Below are 20,606 nucleotides of genomic sequence, written 5' to 3' on the forward strand. Positions count from 1 at the left end.
GACGAATCACTGACCTCTACTGCTGAAACCAATAACACACTGTGTTAATTAACTGAATTTAAATTTAAAAAAAGAGTTGAGTCCACTCACACACGTTGTGATTACCAACGTATCTCCATCACCTTATTGTATTTTTCTCTTTTTTTTTAAGTTTTTATTATTATTTATTTATTTGACAGAGAGAGACAGTGAGAGAGGGAACACAAGCAAGGGGAGTGGGAGAGGGAGAAGCAGGCTTCCCGCGGAGCAGGGAGCCCGATGCGGGGCTCGATCCCAGGACCCCGGGACCATGACCTGAGCCGAAGGCAGACGCTTAACGGCTGAGCCGCCCAGGCGCCCCATGTTTTTCTCTCTGAAGACTGAACTTTTTCCTCTTCTCACCCAACCCCCTGCCCCTCCGTTCTTGGGAAGGTGTATGCTGGATAACCACTATTTTACCTGACTCTCCTAGTTATTTTAATACGCATACTTAACGAAATCTAAAGTGAGTGTCTTTTCCCTTCTTATGAACAATTAATTCGAGCACTAAGAATGCCTCAGCTTGTCTCCCCACCACATGATCTCCTGGGTCCCCCATTAGCACGATTATTACCACTACTGTGTATATAGTCCGTGTTTGCTTAGATTTAATGATGCATTTTGATTTGCTTTAAAATACGTCCACAGATTATTTGATTCTCCTTCCTTGAAAAGGTGGTGCCCGATTCCCCTCCTACACCCCTTGAGGACTGGCTTCTAAGCATCAGAGGTAAGACAGAAGTGAGGCTGTGACTCAGTGACTCCTGAGCCGAGGTCCTCGCAGAGGCACTCTCGGGTCATCTGCTCTAGGGAAGCAGATGGAGTGCAGCGAGGACACGGAGACAAGGAATCCAGGTGCTCTACCAGCTGCCCCACGAAGGCGCCATTCTGGAAGCCGGCCCTTTGGAGACGGCGGCCCCAGCAGACACCTCACCTGCGGCCACAGGACATTCCAAGCCGGACTGTCTAGTGCGACTGCTCCCGAGCCCCTCACCCACAGAAACAGCAAGAAAAGACCTGTTGCTTTAAACCACTGAGTCTCAAGTTAATTCATTCTGCAGCAATATAGCTCACCCTGACTTAGGGTTCCTTCTTGACTTCTGCCTTTTTTCTGAAGTCCTTCCTCCAGAATTTCCTTTAGTGAAGTCCCGTGGGTGGTAAACTCACATTTCGGGCTGTGGGGGGAGGAAATGTTTTTATTTATGTTACCCTCATTCTCGAAAGGGTTTCCCTGGGTCTGGCCTTGTGGGTTGGTGGTTACGTTGCCTTGGCCATCGCCTTCCTCTCCCCCGGCCTCTCATGAGCTCCCTGGTAGGCAACTGCTTTCCTCCCTGGATTCTTTCATGATCTTGCGAGGGAGAATGTGCCTTTCTTCCTATTCAGCCTGGCTGGCATTTGCTGGGATTTCTGGATCAGGGAACGGAGGTTTTTTAGACAATTCTGGAAAACTTAAAACCAGTTTATCATCATATAGCCCCTCCTTCCTTGTCCTCCTCTAGGAAATGCAACCAGATGAGTGACCCTGGCCTCTCGTTCTGACTCCCTGAGCTGTGTTCTGGATCACTTCCTAAGCTCTTCTGGTCCACTTATTCTCCAGCTGAAAATTTTCATCGGAAGCTTAGTCCATTTGAGGTTCTCATTTCAATTTTATTTCTATAGGTTGTTTGCTTTTTCATGCTTTATTGCTCATCTTTATAGACTAAAAGCTTATGCTTTCACAGAACAAGAAACTATAAAGACTATTCCTTGTTTATATTTTCAAGAATCTTTTCTTTAGACATGTAAAAGTTATTGTATATTCTCTGATAATTCCAGTATCTGAAATTTTTGCAGAATCTGTTCTTTCTGCTGGCTCTTGTGGTGGGTGCACTCCTGGTGCGTGTGAAAAAGCTTTTTAACATAGAGATGCTCATTTTCCTTGGGACTTGGCCTACATGAAATCACTGGAGCAGTGATTCTCAATCAGGGATGATGTTTCTACCACCACCACCCCTGGGACATCTGGCAACCTCTTGAGACATTTTAGTTGTCACAACTGAGGGTGTGAACAGAAGCCAGGGACGTCATCAACATCACACCGTAAGACAGCACCCCCCGCCCCCGACTTACTCAGCCCCAAACGTCACTAGTGGTTTGCAGAGGATGTGTCTGCTTCTGCCACCTGCCAACCTGGGGCCACTTAAACTTCTTCCCTGGAGGAGTCTAGGACCCACAGGTAGCCTGGTTTCAGACTGCAAACAAAGAGGACATGTGTTTACACCCTGGGTAGAGCACCGAGGACAAGGGGGGTTCCATCCCTGAGTTGCCTTCCGTGTAGCCAGCTCATCTCACAGTGAAGGGGGGCTTCCCGCGGAAGGTCTCCTGGTGAAAGGCAGCTGGGGCGGACACCGCGTTGTCTCATGTGAAGACAGCAGAGGGAATGCAGAACCTCCAGGCGGGGCAGACACCCCAGGGGACACCGCTGCCTCTTCCACTGTAATGGCTTCCTCAGATCCCTTTGCTCTGTCGTGGGGGGCTGGGCAGGGGTGAGCAAGGTGAAGCAGGGAGGGGGTGTTCTAGGAGATGGAACACCGTTTGCAAAGACCAGAGGTGGGAGGCTGGCTGTCCAGCTGCAGCCCAGCTACTGGCAGGGCCTGGGAAAGGCTGTGGAGGCTCAGCCCAGGGGCTGCCCTGAGCAATAGGATCATGGGAGGATCAAGAGTGGGGGGGGGGTACAGTTTCAGTTTTGGAAATGTCACGGGTTGCGTTTGGAGAAGCTGTGAGCAGACTCCCAGCGAGAGGGTGGACTCAGAGTCAGGTGTGAGGGACTGGTCGTGGGACGGAAGCGAGGGAGAGCAGATCCAAGAGCTCCTGGTGGGTAGGTCCCAAGCTCTCAATCGGGAGGACTTCTCCTGCGCTGGCCACTGCCCTGCATGTCCCAGGGGGTGCTGGGGGCCCTATCTTACTCTTCAAGACCCCATTCCCCTCTTGGCTCCCCTCCCACAGAGCCTGCGTGGGTCTAGACCTGGGGGGTCTTGGGCCACCCCACCCTCCCGAGGAGGGCGGCTTGCATGCTGGGCAGATTCGGGCCTGACCCAGGACAATCCCCCTCACTGTCTGCAAGTCCAGCGTGGGAAGCTCAGAGCTGGGGCAGAGGGGGCACCCAGCCGCCCTCACCCCGGACCTCTCCTCTGCCGCTGGCACCCTCCAGGGTTGTGGGAGTCCACGTGCCCAAACTCTCCTGGTTGATGGGGTCTCACAGCCCATGCCTGGGCCCTCCCCCGCCACCGCACAACCCAGCGGTGATGTCATGTCCTCAGTGTGGGACGCAAGTCCTTGTGGGGATGGCGGCATCCGTCACGAGGCCCCTCCGGGGTGGAGGCTCCCCGTTCGGGGCAGGCCTGGTGTAGGGGTGGGGAGTTGTCCCTGACAAGGACCCTGCCTCGTCTCTTCCTGGACCCCGTGGCTTTCCTGCTCTGTGTGGCTGAGCCAGCCGGAGTCTGACGCCGAGCTGGGGGGGTGGCGGACAGGGAGGGTGTGGAGGGGTCCCTACACCTGTGGGAACCTTGAATCATGTGGAGTAGGCCCTGATGGGGGCGCGTGGCCTACAAGGAACCTTGGGGGGCCCACCTGGGGGACCCATGATGACATCTCTTGTGGGGACAGAGCCCTCCCGGGGGAAGACCTCACAGTGGGCGCTGCCGGGCGGCTCCGGCTGTCGTGCACGAGGCACCCTCTGCTGGCCGCAGCCGGACGTGCAGCCTCGTGGGACCGGTACCTTTCCCTGGAGGCCCCAGGTCAGAGGACAGGCCCGTGTAACCGCCTGCCCAGAGCTGCCTGAGATCTGGTAAACATGAGGAGCCCCCACCGCCCACTGACAATGGCGGTAGCAGCTTCAGGCTATGTTAGCATAATGAGGCCCCACCCCGGTCTAGCCCCCCAAGGCTAGGGCCCAGTCCGTGTCCGGGGCCACAGCACATTCTGGCCACAGCCCACCCGCTGGCTCCACCTGGGGCTGGGGGGGCTGGGGGGGCTGGGGGAGCCCAGAATGCAAGAGAGGAAGAAACCTGTGTCCAGGCCAGTCAGGTGGTCTTCAGCCTAAGTGGGGCTCGAAGAGGTACCTGCCAGGCTGACGGCCAGGCCAGGCCAGGCCCTAAGGGCTGTGTCCATGCCCACGGCCAGCTAGATGAAGGTGGAGTCCAAGGGCCCGGCATCCTGCTGGCTGAGGGCGCGCGCTTCAAACAGCTGCTTGATGAGGGCAGATTTTTCCTGCTCCAGTCGCGTGATACGCTCACTCTTGCTGGTCACCTCCTGGGCAGGCGGGAGGTCGGTCAGCACCCACCAGGCCTCCGGCCCCCACCCCGACCCCTCCCTGCTCCTCACCTGGGTGAGGAGCCGGTTCTGCTCTTTCAGCATGAGGATGGTCTGCTGCTGCCAGCCTGGGGCTGAGGGCGAGGCGGGGGCCGGGGCCGGGCACGGGGGCCCCGAGGACAATGAAGGCAGAGCCTACGGGAGGGCATGGTCAGGCAGGCCCGGCGTTCCCAGGCACAGGGTGAGGGATGGCACCACGCTGGGCACGGGCCCTCTGCGGGGGCTGGGCGGCCTGGGGGCACTCACCCTGCCGGCACAGGCTGCAGCCAGCAGCTCCCCCAGGCGCCGGGCCACCTCCTGTACCTTGGGTAGCAGCCGGCCCAGTGGGAGGGGGCTCCCCTCACTGCCAAAGTCCTGGGAGGAGAGCAGGAAAGGGGACGGTCAGCGAGCAGGACCAGCCAAAGATCAGCCACCGTGCCTTGAGGGGGGTCCTCACAGGTGGCGCTTCTGCCCCCCACATTACTGCTTAGAGCAGGCAGGGAGCCCTCGGTGTTGCCGGCGGGGGATTCTGCCCTAGGGCGTGTGTGTGTGTGTGGGGGGGGTCCCAGCACCCTGGGGAGGGAATGTGCCCTGGAATAGGGCCATCCTGTGCCGCCCTGGGGTGCCTGGGCTTGGGGGGGTGCTTGCTGTGTCTAGGGACGGGGACAGCCCAGCCTTGGGCGGCGTCACTCACCGTGCTGGCCCTGCTCTGGCCCAGACGGCGCTGGCGCTCCTGCACGCGCTGCAGCTGTTGCTGGTACCAGTCACGGCCCTGCGCCATCAACTCAAGACCTTGCAGCAGCACCTCCTTCTCCTGCTCCAGCTCCCGCATCTGCTTCAGCTGCCCCGTGTGGGGGGCACACGTGCGAGTGAGCACGCAGACCGTGCACGCCTGCGCGGGCCTCCGTGTGTGCGTGAGGTACCACGGCCCACAGACCACCCCACGCCGGCACCGACCTGCCCGCACCCGTGCCGGGAAGCACAGCCCCCACAGAACACGGCCCTCCCTCGGCCCCTCCACACAGGCTTCCCCTGGGGAGCACAGGCAACACTCCCCAGCTCAGCAGCTCCCCTTCGGGCAAGCGGTGTGCACACGCAGCCGGTGAGCCGGGCTAACCCGGCGAAGGGGAGTCTTCATGAAGCTGGCTGGTGCGGGGCCGTTCTGGGGAGGGGCTGTGCCCACTGCACATGCTTCGGCACACCCAGGCTGCTTCTTTCTAATGGACTTCTTCATCTGGCCCTGAGCCATCCCTCAAGTGGGTTCAAGCCCGCATGGGGAGACATGTTTGTAATTAACTGACATTCCAGCCCCCAGGACCCAGCTTTGGCTGCTACCTCCCAGGCGGAGGGGTGGTCAGGAGACCAAGCGTGGGGGCCAAGTGCAATCCCAGGCAAGATGGAGAATCGCCCAGAGCCCTCACTCACCAGGTCACAGTCCACACCGCTGGTGATGGTATGTCTGCGACGTTCCCCTCGGGCACGGGGGGCCCGCTGGGCATCACCCACGCCAAGCTCCCGGGGCCTGCAGGCCAGTGCACCTGCAGAGAGAGGCAAGGCCCTGGCTCATTTCCAGGCCTGCCTAGTCAAGCTCAGTACCCCCCACTCCAAGCCAGGCAATGCAAAGCTGGGTGTCCAGGCCAACATGCCTCTGGGGTCATGGGCAGTTCGGAGCCTCTGCATGGATCCGCCCCATCTCAACCCATTCCAGGGGCGTGGGCAACCGGCTAGCCCTGCCCACACCTGGTCTCTGTGGGGTCTGGTTCCCCACTTGACCCCCACAAACTCGCCTTACCCCTATCTTGGGGAGGGCTGTCTGGCCCTTGAGGCTGCAATGTTTGCACACACGACACAAATGCGTGTGCCCCAGCATGAGCGCCCCGAGGGCAAGGGCTTTACCCAGTTTGTCTAAGCATCCCCCATGCCCAGAGCACTTTGGGTACACCGCAGGGGCTCAAAGGCTGCTAGGAATAGGGTGAGTGAGCAGGGCCCCAGGCTTCCTTGCTTCTCTCTCCCTGTCTGCCGGGGCCTTTAAGGGTGGCAGGAGTTGGGGCAGGTGAAATGTGAGGGCACAGGTGGCCCAGACCTAACTTTTCCCGGGAAGGATAGAACAAAGTTGGGCCCACACATACGTGCAAACACTGTGCTCAGCACATAACTTAGGAATTTCCATGGCTCAGGCATCCACCTGTAGCGGAGTCGGCTTAGGGGTGAACAGCCAGCGGGGCCAGCTGGCTTCCTTGGGGGATGGGGAGTGTATGCAGGGCAAGAGGGGAGGAGAGGGGTGCAGGTGTGGAGGGAATTGCCTTCCCCTGGCTCCTAGCCCTATCCCCCACGCCAGGCTCAGCCTCACAGGCTATGCCCCTGGCACTGGCTCCTAGCCCTATCCCCCACGCCAGGCTCAGCCTCACAGGCTATGCCCCTGGCACTGGCTCCTAGCCCTATCCCCCACGCCAGGCTCAGCCTCACAGGCTATGCCCCTGGCACTGGCTCCTAGCCCTATCCCCCACGCCAGGCTCAGCCTCACAGGCTATGCCCCTGGCACTGGCTCCTAGCCCTATCCCCCACGCCAGGCTCAGCCTCACAGGCTATGCCCCTGGCACTGGCTCCTAGCCCTATCCCCCACGCCAGGCTCAGCCTCACAGGCTATGCCCCGGACATGTCCACAGGTTTGGCACCAGGTGGCAGGGCAGGCCTCCAGCCAGCCCTAGCGGACAGGCTCCAAGCCAGCCCAGTGATCGCGTCTCAACCTGCCTGTGCTACGTGGCTGGCAGAGAAGATACAGCAGAGGGAGGCTGGGGGGCAGGGAACAAACCCAGAACACCTGGGCTTGGTCTGGGGGCAGCTCCCAGATTCCCGGATGACAGCACACTGGGTGTTCAGTTGGATGACCAGCAGGCGCAGGGAGCCCTGTCCCCGTCTGGGCCCGAGCTAGCAGCCTGTACCCACTGGGCCAGGGCAGGCCTGGGTGCACTGAGCTCCAACCGGGCCAAAGAAGGGGGACCTGGATCTCTGGGGTGGGGGGCTCTGTGTGGTATGGGGGCTTTCCCTTCCTGGGAAGCCGGGGGATCTTGGAGCTCCAGATTTGGCACCCCACACACATGCCATGCCTCTTGTCTGGGCCTCTGCTTGTAAAGGTGACAAGTGAGAGGCTGGCCTGAGCCTAAAGCTGCCCCATGGGGAGCACTAGCCACCTGCCCAGCCCTGCGTCTATCCTCAGAGGGGTGCCCAGGGGGTGCAGGCATGCAGGCTGAATGCCCTGAGGGGTTTGGACCCGGCCCCCATCCATAATGCAGGTGCTATTCCCAGAGCAGACACTAGAGGGGCCCACAGGGGTCGTTCAGCCATCTCCTGTCACTGCCATGCCAACTGGACTGGAAGCCAGGCAAGGACCCAGCTGACCATCCACGGGGGGCTGCATCTGGGTCTCCCCCTGGTGTCAGCCCGGTAGGCCTTGAAGATTGGGCTGGAGACCCACCCACCCACCACTTGACTTTTCCTGGCAACCAGGCCAGGTCCTCCTGGGACACCTCCACCTGCCTCAGTGGTGGCGGCAGTGGGCCCAGCCCTCTTGGTGGAGCTGCCAAACTAAGCACCCAAAAAGGCAGAGAGGGCCCCTCTCAGTCAGGGTAGCCTCTCTCCTCTGAACTAGAGGGAAACTCCTCTGCCTAGGCTGTTATCAGAGATGCGACTGAGAGCCTTAGTGTCCCCAGGTGTGGGGCAGGAATCCCCAGTGCTCAGCTCAGTCCGGGTAGGGCGACTTCCTGGTGGAGTTTGGAGTCACCCACCCGCCCCTTGGCCCTGGCAGCCTCCCACGGTGGCGGGGGAGGGGTTGGCCTGCCTCCGGCCCCGGAGCACACCGGGGAAGGCAAGAGGGCCCCTTCCCTCTAGGCGCTGACGGCCCTTGGGGCCACTTAGAGCTGCCCGCCCCCGTCCCCCGCTGTAGGAGAGGCGCCTGGCCTGAGGCGCAGGTCGCAGGGATGGGGGGGGGGCGCCGACAGCTATGAAGCGGGGCTGGAAGCCGCCCCGCACTCACCAGAGTCTGCGCTCGGGCTCCGCTCCAGCGCCGCGACCTGGGGCCGCTCGGGCTCCGCGGAACCCGGCGCTGCCTCTGCTGGCCCGCACAGCTTCTCCAGGCTCCGGGACGCGCCGCCGGGGACGGTCGGCGGGGGCCGCGAGCCCAGGGGTAGGGGCTTCCTCTCCAGGACGGTCCGCGGCTCGTCGGCCGGCGCGAACACCAGGCGCGTCGGCGGCGGCGGCTGCTGACCCCCGGGCCGCGCCGGGCAGCCTCCCCGGGCGGGGGCGCGGGCCTGGCCCCGCGGGCCGCCGTCGGCGCTCAGCAGCGAGGTGCGCAGGCCAGCCACGAAGCGCTCGAAGGTCAGGTAGCCGCTGGCCGGGGCCACCTGGCGCAGGCCCTCGAGCACGCCGCGGGGTAACTCGCGCGCGTCCGCGCCCTGCCAGCGGGACTCGATCTCGCGCAGGTGCACGCAGCCGCGCCGCCGGTCGTCCAGGATGTCGAAGAGGGTGCGCAGGCTCTGCAGAAAGGCGCGCGGCAGCCCCTCGGTGCCGGGCGCGGGGGGGAGCCCGCGGCCCGGCTCGGCCATGGCGGCTCCGGCCATGCGCGGCCGCCGCCGGGCTCAGTCCCCGGCTCCGTCCCCGGCTCGGTCCCCGCGCGGCCCGACGGCGGGGCCCAGGCGGCGCGCGCAACGCGCCGCGACAATAGCTGCGACTTTTTGAATGGGCCCTCCTCGTGGCGTCAGCGCTCATTAGCATTCGCGGCGGCCATTGGCCGAAGCCGGCCCGTCTGCTCCCGGATTGGCTGAGAGGCCGCCAGCCCGGTTTGATTTTCCGCCGAGGACCCCGCCCCGCGCGCTCCCGCCGCCGTGCCGGCTGCGGCCGGGGATGCGCAGAGGCCCGGGACCAGCGTGGGGCGGGGGCGGGGTCCCGCAACTCGGCCCCCCTGGGCCTCGCGGGTCGGGGAGAGAGCCCCGAGCGGACCCCTTTCAGCTCTCCCCGCCACCCGCAGCCCTCTCGCCGCGGTTCGGCCCTCTCCGAGGGGCGGGGCCTGGGGCCCTACGGAAAACCTGTCTCCTGTGGCCTCGTGGGGGTAAGGATGGGGAGCACACCTCCTCCAGGGATTCACCTTCCCCTCCTGGCTCCCCTGGGGACTCTTCGCCCCCTACTCGGGGTCCCCTGGCCCAGGCACCCCGACTCTGGGGCCCATTTACCGGGAAAGTCCCAAGAGGACTGTGGGCTCCAGCCAGATGGGCGCTTCCCGTCACAGAGGCCTCTCTGTCCGCAGTGCTGCTGGCTCCTCCCCTTGTCCCTGGGGACGGCCTGGCCTTTCCTGCCTACTGCAGGACAAAGCCACTTTTTCCTGTATCCCCAGATCCCCATCTGGTGACCCGCTCTCCTCTGCTTCCACAGCCCTCTGCTCCAGCCTCTTCCTCTGGCTGGACACTTCCTGCAGCGGCTCCCTGACTCTCACAGCCTCTGCAGGCCAGCGGCAGCCCTGTGTCCCCAGCGGCCCCTGCTTCATTTCCAGCCAGGATCCCGTCCTTCCGTCTGGCCAGTCTGGGAGGGGGCTGGAGCTTAGCCCCCTGTCTCTTCAAGAAGAGAACTTCCTCCTGTTAGGGTAGTAAAATGAATTTCTTCCTGCCCAGGAATGTGAGGTCAGCTGGGACAGGTGCTATGTTCGGGAGAGTTCCCCGAGTCAGGGCTTCCTGACTCCATTCTAAATGAGGCTTCCCTTTATTAATTTCATATCCCTCAAAGTTGGGGCTCCCTTGTGGTAAGGAATTTTGGAAAGACCTAGAAAGCTGTGAGCCTGGTGTTTCCCCACGGAGCCTGACCCATCCCCGCCTTCCCTTTAGTGGCAGGACCAAAGTCCCAGCATTCAAGCCGTTTGTCCTGCAGCCCTCCTGCCCTCCTACCCCCCTTCCAGCACACCCGGCCCCGTCCCTCATCCTTAGGGTACCCAGCAGTCCCTCACCTTGGGCCCTTGCACGTGGTAGCTCTCCCACCAGGAACACCTTTGCCTGTCTGCTCCGGGCTGACCCCTCTGCATCCTTTGAAACTCCACTCAGGTACCTGACCCACACCTTGGAAGCTGTAGTCCTGATCTTCAAAGCATGAGGCTGCCTTCTAGTGATGGTGCTTCCGTCCCCATGAGTCCCTCCCTGTGCTTTCTGGAAGCAGGACAGGGCTGCCCCACGGCCTAGCATGAGTCTGGCCCACAGTGGAGGCTTAGTGGGTGGCCCACACATGGGAAGCCTCATCCTGTGGAAACGCCACCCTTGGGTGGGATGGGGAGGCCTGGAGACAGCTCCGTGGGGGTTCGTGCCAGTGGCCAGCAGCAGCAAGCCATGCTGCTACAGCTCAGGACAGCGGCACCCAGGCCAGGCCCCTGTGAACCTGAGCCCACCACAGAGAGAGAACAAGGCCTTCTCAGAGCATCAGGAACCGTGGGGGAGGAGGCCCGCGGTCTGTGGGCTTCCTGGTGGGCTTCCCTGGCTAGGCACTGGTGGAAGGTATGAAGACACTGGAGTCGGTACCAGCTCTGGGTGTGGGACTAAGGCGTGGTCCCCTGTACTTCCTGTCCTGAATTCTGACCACTTCCTCCTTCTACCGCATTTTCCAGCCTGGTCCAACACTTTCCCAGCTCTGTACCTTTCAGTGTTGCTGTCACCCCCAGGGGCCTCCCAGAGCCCCAGACCAAGTGGGGCCCCTGTGGTTTTTGAGGTGCCAGCCCCAGTTGTAATTATGTTCTCACTGTGCCAGCTTGGAGCTCCCTGGAGGTGGATGGTGGGGCCCTCTGTCCCCAGCCTCACATAGTCACTGTGCCTGTTCCAGGTTCTCTGGTCTCCATCCTGTAGTAACAACCGGGGACCCATGCTGGCCTCTGGACCCTGGCTCCCCTGAACCCTCTGGATGAAGCCCTAGGGCACAAGAAAGGTGATTCCTGGGTCACAAGCCTGCCTTTGCCAGGTTGTCCAGGAGCTTGGTGCTCACTTCTCCCTCGCCGACACCCCCAGCCGTCTGCCCAGGTGGGCCAGCTCTCCTTCTCTTGCCCCTCAGGTGCCTCTGGCTACCCAGCCTCAACTGTCCAAACCCTTCTGATAGCCCCAGCCCCCATCTTTAAGCGAGATTTGGGGGTCACTCTGAGATGAACTCTGAGTTCATGTGACACCTGCCTTCAAGGGCACATGTGCAGAGGGTGAGAGTTCCCATGGACTCTGGCCTGGGGTGTGGAGCCCACTCTGCTTCTGGGCTCCCTACCTTCCATGCACACCCTCTGTCTCTAACATGTACCCTTCAACTACCACAAATGATTGAAGCAGACCATTCATACATTCATTCGCTCATCCAGCAAGCAGTCCCTGAACACTTGATGTGGCCCAGTCACTGAGCTAGGTGTGGGATCCAACACTCACTCATTCATTCAACAAACATTTACTGAGTACCTACCATGTGCTGGGCAATGATCTAAGGTGATGGGGCAGAGCAGTGAACCAAACTACCTCCAGCTCTCCTGGAGTTTCCTTTCCTTGGGGGAGCCGGGCAGCAGAGAATGCAGAAAGGCAAGAAGGAACAGAGACGAATGGGAGGGTGCTCTCTGAGCCAGCATGACCCAGGAGGGTCTACGCAAGGAGGCAACACATGAATAGAGACCTGGCAAAGTGGGGCAGGAGGTCACTTTCTCGGAAAGAGTAGTCCAGGCAGGAGGAACAGCAAGTGCAAAGGCCCTGTGGCAGATCTAAGGCTACTCTTGGAAGATATCTTCTTTCAGGTCCACCAGGACTTAGAGTGGGCCCCCAGGGGGTGGTGGGAAGCTCTGCTTCCTAACCCAGGAAGGGGGTGTGTGGGAGTCTCTGTGCAGAACCTGCCTGCAAAGAGATACAATTGCCTTAACAGAGGTTAGCTGGGGCAGGCCTGAGAGAGATGATATTTTTCCTTTCAGGTCCCAAAGTGCCATTTGAATTTGTTTTACCCTTGAGCATGTATTACTTTTAGACTTAATAAAACTAATTTCTAGAAGAAAGCTTTGTCCCAAAATGGCCAAAGCTACTCACTATTTTTCATGAGGGAGTTTATAAACAGCAGGGTATCTATATCTATTGATCTATATATTTTTAAATAAACGGCAAGATATATTAAACTCTGATAGTTAATATAACATGGCAGGGCGAAGGGCTGCTCCTGAGCGGTTCTGGTTACATGGCAATGAGGAGGAGGGATGTGAAGGAGGAAGCCCTCAAGGATGCAGGGTGGCCTTCTTGGGGGTCCTTGCTGGCATCCAGACGCCTGACCCTACTGCTGATCTGGCTCTATCCTTCCCAGCCCAGCCGCCAAGAGTCTTGGTCAGTGCAAATGGCCACATGCAGGGACAGACCCTAGCCTCCCCCTCAGGTGTCCTGACCGTCAGGGCTGTGGGTCCAGAAGGGGGTGCGTTAGAGCTGAAGTCAGTCCTCACGTGCCCGGGCCAGGGGCGTCGCAGATCCCGTGAGGGGGCTTCCCGACTCGGGGCGCCCCGGGCCCCTATGCCCCAGGCGTCCCGGCGCCCTGACTCGGCCCCTCCGTGTCCTGCGGCGGGCGAGACCCCAGAGCTCGCCGGCCGCGGCCGAGCGGACAGGGGCGGGGTCAGGGCCGGAGAGGGGCGGGGCACTCGGAGGCGGGGTCGAGGCGGGGCGCCCTGGTCCCGCCTCTCTGGGGTCGTCACCGCCCGCTGGGTCCCGTGACGCCCGTAGGAGCGCGCCGGTCACGAGTACCCGCGCGGCCGACAGCGGCGACATGGCCTCGGAGCGGGAGGTACGCGCCCGGCTGCAGCGCGCTGGCCAGGAACACCTGCTGCGCTTCTGCGCCGAGCTGGCGCCGGGGCCACGCGCCGCCCTCCTGGCGGAGCTGGGGGCGCTGCAGCCGGAGGCGCTGAGCGAGCACTGCCGGCGCGCGGCTGCAGCCTGCGCGCACCCCCCGGGCCCGCCGCCCGACCTGGCCGCGCGCCTGCGGCCCCTGCCCCCCGAGTGCGTGGGCAGCGCGGCCCGGTGCGACCCGGAGATGCGGCGGCTCTGGGAGGAGGAAGGTAGGCGGGGCGGGGGTCCCGGACGGCGTGGGCCTGGCCGGCGGAGAGGGTCTGGCCCCAAGTTGGGGGATAGGAGAGGTTGTACTGGGAGGAGTCAAGCGTGCCTCACTGCTTTGTGGAGTGCCCTTTCACTCGCAGCTCGCGACTGGGCGGTGGGGCTCCAAACGCTGCCGAGGTGGTAGCCGTCCCCAGGCGGCTTGCCCTCGGGAGAGAGAGTGCTTTGTGCAGGTGCTCCTGTCTAGCCAGCAGCCCAGCCCGCAGGCGTATTGACCGCGGGGAACCCTTGCACAGTTGCACTCGCTCCCTTTCACATCAGCGCTGGCCCAGGTGCACTCTTGGCCGCACAGGTGAGGCAGGTGCTCCTGGAGGGAAGCCTGCCCAGGGCCCCCACTGCACTGCTCTGACCAGCCTGACCTGGTGTTCCTTCTGAAGGACCCAGGCTGGGAATGAACCCTGGAGGACATCATCAGGACCCCGATGGGTCCGGACAAGGTGGGGCGTGGGTGGGGCCCTGGCCCACAGGGGATCAGAATGTTATTTGGAAGCTTCTGTTCTGTGGCTCTCAGAAGTCTTAGAGTCCTAGACCCAGGTGTGGCTTGCTCTCAGGTGAAGGGGGGGTTGTGTGGCAGGCCCCAGGTGTCCCCCTCATGGCACCCTGCACCTCCAGGTTTCCGCCAGATCGCCCTGAACAAGGTGGCCGTGCTGCTCCTGGCCGGGGGGCAGGGCACTCGCCTGGGCGTGACCTACCCCAAAGGCATGTACCAGGTGGGGCTGCCCAGCCAGAAGACCCTGTATCAGCTGCAGGCGGAGCGGATTCAGCGGGTGGAGCAGCTTGCTGGCCAGCGCCATGGGACCCGCTGCACCATCCCCTGGTGTGCCTTCTCTGCATTGTCTTGTCCCCAGAATGACCCGCGGCCCCTGTAGCCCCAGCCCTGTCCCACACCCAGACCCGGACCCCAGGGCCAGCCCCTGTCACACCCTGGCCTGCTCAGCCTTGCCTCCCCTCGAAGGTACATCATGACGAGTGAGTTCACGCTGGGGCCCACGGCCAGGTTCTTCAAGGAGCATGACTTCTTCCACCTGGACCCCAACAACGTGATCATGTTTGAGCAGCGCATGCTACCTGCTGTGACCTTTGATGGCAGGGCCATCCTGGAGCAGAAACACAAGGTTGCCATGGCCCCAGGTATGCCCCACCCCTGAGCCAGGGAAGGACTGTCTGGCTAGAACAAGGAGCCAATTAGAGGTCAGGAGGCCTGTGGCAGAGGCCAGAATCGTATGCCTGAAGGCTGTGTGGTCCCAGGTGAGTGGCCTCTCCTCTCTGGGCCGTGGTCCCCATCTGTCCCATGAAACAACCATAGGGCTACTTGGATAGTGATGGAGAGCCGCCTCAGGTGCAAGGTCCAGCCCCAGGGGCCTCCCCTGCCTCCAGCATGCCCGGGACTAGATGGCTGAAGCCCCGCCGGAGTCCTCCAGAGAGTGGTCCCTCCCTCTGCAGATGGCAATGGGGGACTGTACTGTGCACTGTCAGACCACCAGATTCTAGAGGACATGGGGCGGCGGGGAGTGGAGTTCGTGCACGTGTACTGTGTGGACAACATCCTCGTGCGGCTGGCTGACCCTGTCTTCATCGGTTTTTGCGTGCTTCGAGGTGCAGACTGTGGGGCCAAGGTGAGCCCGCCCTGCCAGCCTTGCCCAGCCCCCTCCGCCCAGCCCTGCCCCCGGTCCACCTGGCCCCACCCCAGCCAGCCTTCCCACCCCGGGCCTTGGCTGCAGGTGGTGGAAAAGGCGGACCCCGAGGAGCCCGTGGGTGTGGTGTGCCAGGTGGACGGGGTCCCCCAGGTGGTGGAGTACAGCGAGATTAGCCCCGAGACTGCGCAGCTTCGTAGGCCCGATGGGAGCCTGCTCTACAGCCTGGGCAACATCTGCAACCACTTCTTCACCCGAGACTTCCTCCAGATGGTCAGCAGGTGGGCTCTGCAGGTGGCCGCGGGTGCTGGCCAGAGTGGCCTGAGCCAAGTGGGGCTGTGGGTTGGGCTGCAGAAAGGCCCTGCATTTCGACAAGCCCGGGGCCCCAGAGCCCTGGCAGCTGCGTCTGTGAGGCTCTGGGGCCCCGTCGGCCGGCTCTCCCCGCCATGCCGTGGCGGTTGCCTGCAGGCACCACCCCTTAGCCTGTGGCTTACCAGCTGCCATTTCATCTGGGCGGGGACGTGGCCACTGGGGCCTGTCTCTCTCTCGGGCCGGGAGGGGGGTGCAAGGGATGCCTGTGCCTTCCGGAGACCGGGCTCAGCGCCAGCGCTCCTACCAGCTGTCTTGCCTGGCTGGGTGTGCGGAGAGGTGGGGATGGTGCTCCCGGCGGCTCCCGTACGGCAGGCTCCCCGCCGGGAGCGCCATCCCGTCTGAACTGTGTCTTTCCTTCTATTGTCCTCCTGTGCCCCCAGCAAGTTTGAGCCCTTGCTGAAGCCACATGTGGCTGTGAAGAAGGTCCCATACGTGGATGAGGAGGGAAATCCGGTAAAGCCGATAAAACCAAACGGGATAAAGATGGAGAAGTTTGTGTTTGATGTGTTCCAGTTTGCTAAGTTAGTGGCAGAAGTCATTTATTTTTTCCTTCTTCCCTCTCTCTGTTTTGGTGGTGGGTTCTGAGGCCTCGTTGGGCCGGGAAGTGGAGGCTCGCGGGGGACACAGTGGGAGCGCCCCTTTGCAGTGGGGAGTAGGGGCTGTAGGCAGGCTCAGGGAGAAGGCCAGAGGAAGCAGCCCCTGTGGTGTGAGCCTGGCAGCATCTGGGGTGGCCGCAATCTTTGGGGCTTTGTACCCTGGGAGACACCCCTGCCCCTCCTGAGCCTTCCGTCTGTCCCTCCTAAGCCCTCTGTCTGCTCCTGGCCTGGGTTTAGGAGGCTGTTTCCAGGCCAGGTGGCTGGGGGACTTCCAGGGGGTGTGGCCCTCACCCTGGGGTCCCGGGATCTGGGCGTTTGGCTGGTGGGAATGGAAGGACTTCAAGCAGCCTCAGAGGCAAAGACGCATGCAGTGCCTGTGGGCCTCCTCCACGGAGGCGACCCCCATTTAGTCATTGGAACCCCAGCACAGCCTTCACCTGCCCAGGACCGGGGCCTCTGGGCCAGGACTTCAGGTCACTGGTTCTTTTCCACACAGGAGCTTCGTGGCCTTTGAGGTGTCCCGGGAGGAGGAGTTCTCTCCGTTGAAGAATGCTGCCTCGGCTGCCAGGGACAACCCCGCCACGACTCGGTGTGCCCTGCTCATGCAGCATTACCGCTGGGCCCTGCAGGCAGGGGCCCACTTCCTGGATGCCTATGGGGCCCGGCTCCCTGAACTGCCCAGGTGAGTGTGGGCCTCAGCATGCCCTCCAAAGGACAAGGGAGTCCTGTTCCAGGCCCCGGCCCCAGGGCCTTGCGGGCTGTGCTGCGGTCTGAGCTGTGGCGGGGGCTCGAGCTCCACACCACGCTGAGTACAGGTGGCCCGGTGCCCTGCCTGGCCATACAGCGGCTGCCTGCAGCCTGGGGCCCAGCCCCTCGAGGTCAGCTCAGGGCCCGGGGTGAGCTGGGTGGCTGCCACCCTTGCTAACTCACTCATAAGCTTTGAAACCAAGACCTAGCCATGACATTTGGAAGATAGCGAGGCAGGTCACTCTTCAGGGCTGGCAAAGGAAAGGACGTGAGGTTTCTCTGTCCTCAGGTATCTGCAGCCAACACCTGTATCTGGCGGCCCAGGTGCTGTGTGGGGGCCTGTGGGCTGAGGGGTGTTTTCCTGCCCAAATAAGAGCCTGTAACTTGGGCAGGGGCAGTGTGCTCAGGGCGCTGAGTGTGCAGAGGCAGGGGGTATAGCCGAACAAAGAACTTGGGGAGCAGGGTCCAGCAAGCACAGCGCAGGGCACGCGCCCAGGACCATGTGCTGACACACGGGTTCCCGCAGCCTGCCCAGCAGCAGAGAGCCCCCCGCCATCTGTGAGATCTCGCCCTTGGTGTCCTACTCTGGAGAGGTGAGCGCCCACTGGCCCACGTGGGCTTTCTGGGATAGGGCATGCATGATCGGGGGGGGCTGGGGAGAAGTGGGTGCTGGGGTAGAAAGTCAGAGATCTGACTCAGTCTACCTATAAGGAAATAGTTTAAGTTACAGAGGATCTTCCGGGACATGGGGTGAGTGACGAATCAAGAGGCCCTCATAGGTCTTGGGGGGGCCAGGAGGATGTCAGCTGGGGTCAGAGTTTGGGGTTCTGGCCAGGAAGACTTTATGGGAGCCTTGCTGAGGGAGGAATGCTGGCCCCAACCCTCTGAGAAGATCTAGCCAGAGCTTGCCCAAATGTCTCATAAGAGCCTGGGTCTAGAAGGGGCATCCAACCATTGCTACTGGAAGCCTCTCTGGCCCTACCCCACACTAGCTCGAGGTGAATTTGTACCCCCTTAAGGACTGAGAGGTGAATATGAGGCCATCATGACTTTCTTGTTTCCAGGGTCTGGAGGAATACCTGCAAGGCCGGGAGTTCCGGTCCCCACTCATCCTGGATGAGAACCAGGCCAGGGCTCTGCAGCTCTGACTCAATCCCAGAACTGCCAACCCTGGGGCCTGAGGGGCACGGACACGGGTACCTCCACCGGGGTGGGGCCCCTCCCATCACCGGCACCGAGGACAGAAATGACCCCAGGCTCCTGGGGACCAACGAGGGCTCCTTGTCTGCGCTCCAGGCTGTGGGGTCTGGGCGGGAGGCAGAGGTGTGGCGTCCTCGGTCAGAACAGAGGCCCCCCCCGGAGGACCGATGGCACATCTAGCCCTACACGCACATCCGCTTGCTGAGGAGTGCCAGCCACTCGAGCTTTCCTGCAGATGCACAGATGAGGCAACGAGAGGGAGGGGGGCGGTGTCTCTCCCTCACAGGGCGCTGTGTCTAAGGTGGGGCCCCCTCCCTCCCTCTCTAGCAGCTGAACCATACCTGCGGTGAGGCTGGGGGAGGGTTCACAGCCCAGCCCCCCAACTTCCCACCACCCCCCTCCCGCACACAGCCTGCACACCTAAAGCTGGATCCCTCAAGTTCCCTCAGACGCCTCGGCTCCTCGGCCACATCCGCGGTTGGTCCAGGCTGCTGAATTGTACGTGCTTCCCCCAAGAACCAGCAGCACCAACGCCAGTGGCCTCACGTGGTGGTTCATCAAGCTGAAATATAACCAGCCAGGGAGCTCCAGCCCTCGACCAGCTTGCCAGTAGCTTCCGACACATCTTGGTGCTCACGTCCTCCCGTGCTCTCTGGAGGGAGACACAGCCTCACCTATGGGTCCACGAGCCCTGCGCTGCACCCCCGCACCCTGACAGAGGCTGGGGGAAACCCGCAGGCCCAGGCCCTGAGCCCCTGCCTGGCCTTGCTGCTCCGGGCCCCCGTGCCTTCTTTTCCCTCCGGAAAGCAACAGAGGGGTGCCAACCTCCCCACTGACGTGGACAGCGGCATGAGTTGCAGCCTGCTGCCAAACCTGGCCACCTGCCACCTGCCCCCAGCCCCTCCACGGCAGCCCACACCCCCGTGCAAGCTGTGCTTTCCCCAGGGGGAGCACGTTCCCTGGACAGCGGGTTCACGTGCAGCTGATTCCCCCAGCAGCTTGCGGGGGGCGGGAGACCCGTCCACGCACCCTGACCTGGGCAAGAGGGCAGGGGAGGGCCACGCCCAAAGCCCAGGGGAGGACTTTGCTCCCACCCAGGTTCTGCCAGCCCTTTGCAAACCTCAGAGTTGAACCGTGTGCCTTAGGACCCTTATCCCAGCTGCTCCACAGGCAAGCAGAGGGCCCGGGACAGAGGAGGGTCCGCCAAGGTGGAGGTCCAGGTCCAGGGTCCTGCCCACAGCCGCTGCTCCTCACCGTCACAGCTGAGCAACCGTGAAACCTCTTTTCTACACTAGGTGGAAAAGACTCCTGAAGCAGCTTGCTTTGAAGGGCACGGTTTATTTTAGAGTAATTACAGCTTTGCATCAAGTTTCAAATATAGCACAGAGAGGTCCCCGGGGGCCCTTCACCGTGTCCCGAGGGACTGGCAGCTTACAAGATCGTGGGGCGCCACCAAACCAGGCACGTCGGGAGGGCCCCGGAGTGCTTTCTCACAGCTGTGCGTTCCTGTGCCTACTGGGCACTCAAGAGGCAGCACGGGCCCCTCCCCACAACGCTGTCTGTCCCTCGGGCTACCTTTAGAGCCTCTAAGCCCAGACAACCGATCACGACACCCCTGGCTTTTGAAAGACTGCCAAACTCTCTGATTTCCCACAGAATGGGGGTGGGGGTGGGGGGGAGGGCGGATTTCCAATAAACTCAAGAGGCCGTGATTGACCCCTGGCCTGGCGAGTGCACTTTCTGACCAGCACATGTCGTGGGAACGACGACCTGGAGTTCCCGGCTCTGTCCATGCAAGGGAACAAGAGTCCACACCCCGAGCCGCTCCGGCTCTGGGCTGTCCAGGAATCCCCTCGCGCTCCCGCCCAGCTCTTCGCCAGGGTCTCAGGGCGGCCTGAGACAACCCAGTGGGTCGGACACCCGGGGTGGGGGGGAGGACCCAGATCCTGCCCCCCGAGCCAGCGCTCCAAGGGAGGGCTCCTGCACTCTCAGCTTGGGAGGCTGGTGACTCACCCTCCCGGTCCCACCGTCTCCCTGCTAGCGGGACGTGCAGGGAAGGAGGCATTCGGGCAGGGCCGGCGCCACCAGCGGGGCTGGGTGTGCGGAGAGACCTGCGGCGGCGGTCTCTAGAAGGGAACGGGACGGGAGCGCACGAGGCTCTCTCTGGCGCAGGCTCCGACTAGCCAAGGTGCCGAGCAGGACGCGCACGCAGAAATGCTGCCGCCGGGACTGCGGGGCGGCGGGCTCACCCAAGGAGCCGGGCCCGCAGAGCGCCGCGCAGGGGCCGAGTTCGAGGTGCGGCGGCAGCAAGCTCCGGGCAGGGCCCGGAGCCGGGGAGACCTTCGGCGCTACGGGCCTGTTCCGCCCTTCCGCGCCTCCGCGGAGCGCCGGCCGGCCCCGGGGACACCGCCCCGGGCCCAGGCCAAGGCGGCGCGCCGGCGGGACAGCCGTGCGCAGGCGCGGGCGGGCAAGCGCTGAGGGCGTGCGGTCACGGTGCGGCCGTGCGCCGGCGCAGTGGTAAGTAAACACGCGCGCTGGGCCCGGGAGGGCGGGCGCAGGCGCAGTGGGGGGGTGAGGAG

At 62.5% G+C, this 20,606-nt stretch overlaps 2 protein-coding genes and 1 long non-coding RNA gene across 8 annotated transcripts; 1 reads left to right on the forward strand and 2 right to left on the reverse strand.

Annotated features, from left to right (window-relative positions):
• Positions 1 to 271: 271 nt before the first annotated feature.
• SAPCD2 (suppressor APC domain containing 2) lies at positions 272 to 9,103 on the reverse strand. The gene is made up of 6 exons (XM_028094553.2): positions 8,381 to 9,103; positions 5,773 to 5,885; positions 5,042 to 5,188; positions 4,615 to 4,722; positions 4,381 to 4,503; positions 272 to 4,308 (listed from the first exon to the last, which is right to left on the reverse strand). The coding sequence occupies exons 1-6, from the start codon at positions 8,961 to 8,963 to the stop codon at positions 4,180 to 4,182; spliced, it is 1,203 nt and encodes a 400-aa protein (XP_027950354.1). The 5' UTR covers positions 8,964 to 9,103; the 3' UTR covers positions 272 to 4,179.
• A 152-nt stretch (positions 9,104 to 9,255) lies between these two features.
• On the forward strand, positions 9,256 to 19,696 carry UAP1L1 (UDP-N-acetylglucosamine pyrophosphorylase 1 like 1). 5 transcript variants are annotated; one of them, XM_028094657.2, is made up of 9 exons: positions 13,101 to 13,423; positions 14,091 to 14,295; positions 14,434 to 14,609; positions 14,922 to 15,094; positions 15,200 to 15,393; positions 15,865 to 16,005; positions 16,577 to 16,762; positions 17,354 to 17,420; positions 17,892 to 18,061. In XM_028094657.2, the coding sequence occupies exons 1-9, from the start codon at positions 13,135 to 13,137 to the stop codon at positions 17,973 to 17,975; spliced, it is 1,515 nt and encodes a 504-aa protein (XP_027950458.1). In that variant the 5' UTR covers positions 13,101 to 13,134; the 3' UTR covers positions 17,976 to 18,061. The 5 variants fall into 5 exon arrangements, with proteins under 5 accessions (XP_087875053.1, XP_087875055.1, XP_027950458.1 ...); XM_088018927.1 differs by lacking the exons at positions 13,101 to 13,423; positions 17,354 to 17,420 and adding an exon at positions 9,256 to 9,451 and having other exon boundaries at positions 17,892 to 19,696; XM_088018929.1 differs by lacking the exons at positions 13,101 to 13,423; positions 17,354 to 17,420 and adding an exon at positions 9,772 to 9,979 and having other exon boundaries at positions 17,892 to 19,696.
• LOC148162474 (uncharacterized) lies at positions 17,722 to 20,454 on the reverse strand. 2 transcript variants are annotated; one of them, XR_015766864.1, is made up of 3 exons: positions 20,041 to 20,454; positions 19,148 to 19,313; positions 17,722 to 18,679 (listed from the first exon to the last, which is right to left on the reverse strand). It is a non-coding gene; the product is annotated as an uncharacterized LOC148162474 (long non-coding RNA). The 2 variants fall into 2 exon arrangements; XR_015766863.1 differs by having other exon boundaries at positions 19,148 to 19,318.
• Between the last annotated feature and the right edge of the window lie 152 nt (positions 20,455 to 20,606).

This window comes from Eumetopias jubatus, unplaced genomic scaffold (genome assembly GCF_037043125.1).
Source record: "Eumetopias jubatus isolate StellerSeaLion01/CBP00866 unplaced genomic scaffold, mEumJub1_p1.0 scaffold_15, whole genome shotgun sequence".
NCBI lineage: Eukaryota > Metazoa > Chordata > Mammalia > Carnivora > Otariidae > Eumetopias > Eumetopias jubatus.

Bases quoted from the DNA above. Each gene is read 5' to 3' on its own strand.
- SAPCD2 (XM_028094553.2), bottom strand. From the start codon at position 8,963: ATGGCCGGAGCCGCCATGGCCGAGCCGGGCCGCGGGCTCCCCCCCGCG. The intron at 5,886-8,380 runs GTGAGTGCGGGG...CTCTCTCTGCAG, and splicing joins GAGCCCGAGCGCAGACTCTG to GTGCACTGGCCTGCAGGCCC. The intron at 4,309-4,380 runs GTGAGGAGCAGG...CCGCCTGCCCAG, and splicing joins AGAACCGGCTCCTCACCCAG to GAGGTGACCAGCAAGAGTGA.
- UAP1L1 (XM_088018926.1), top strand. From the start codon at position 13,135: ATGGCCTCGGAGCGGGAGGTACGCGCCCGGCTGCAGCGCGCTGGCCAG. The intron at 13,424-14,090 runs GTAGGCGGGGCG...CTGCACCTCCAG, and splicing joins GCGGCTCTGGGAGGAGGAAG to GTTTCCGCCAGATCGCCCTG. The intron at 16,006-16,576 runs GTTAGTGGCAGA...TTTTCCACACAG, and splicing joins GATGTGTTCCAGTTTGCTAA to GAGCTTCGTGGCCTTTGAGG.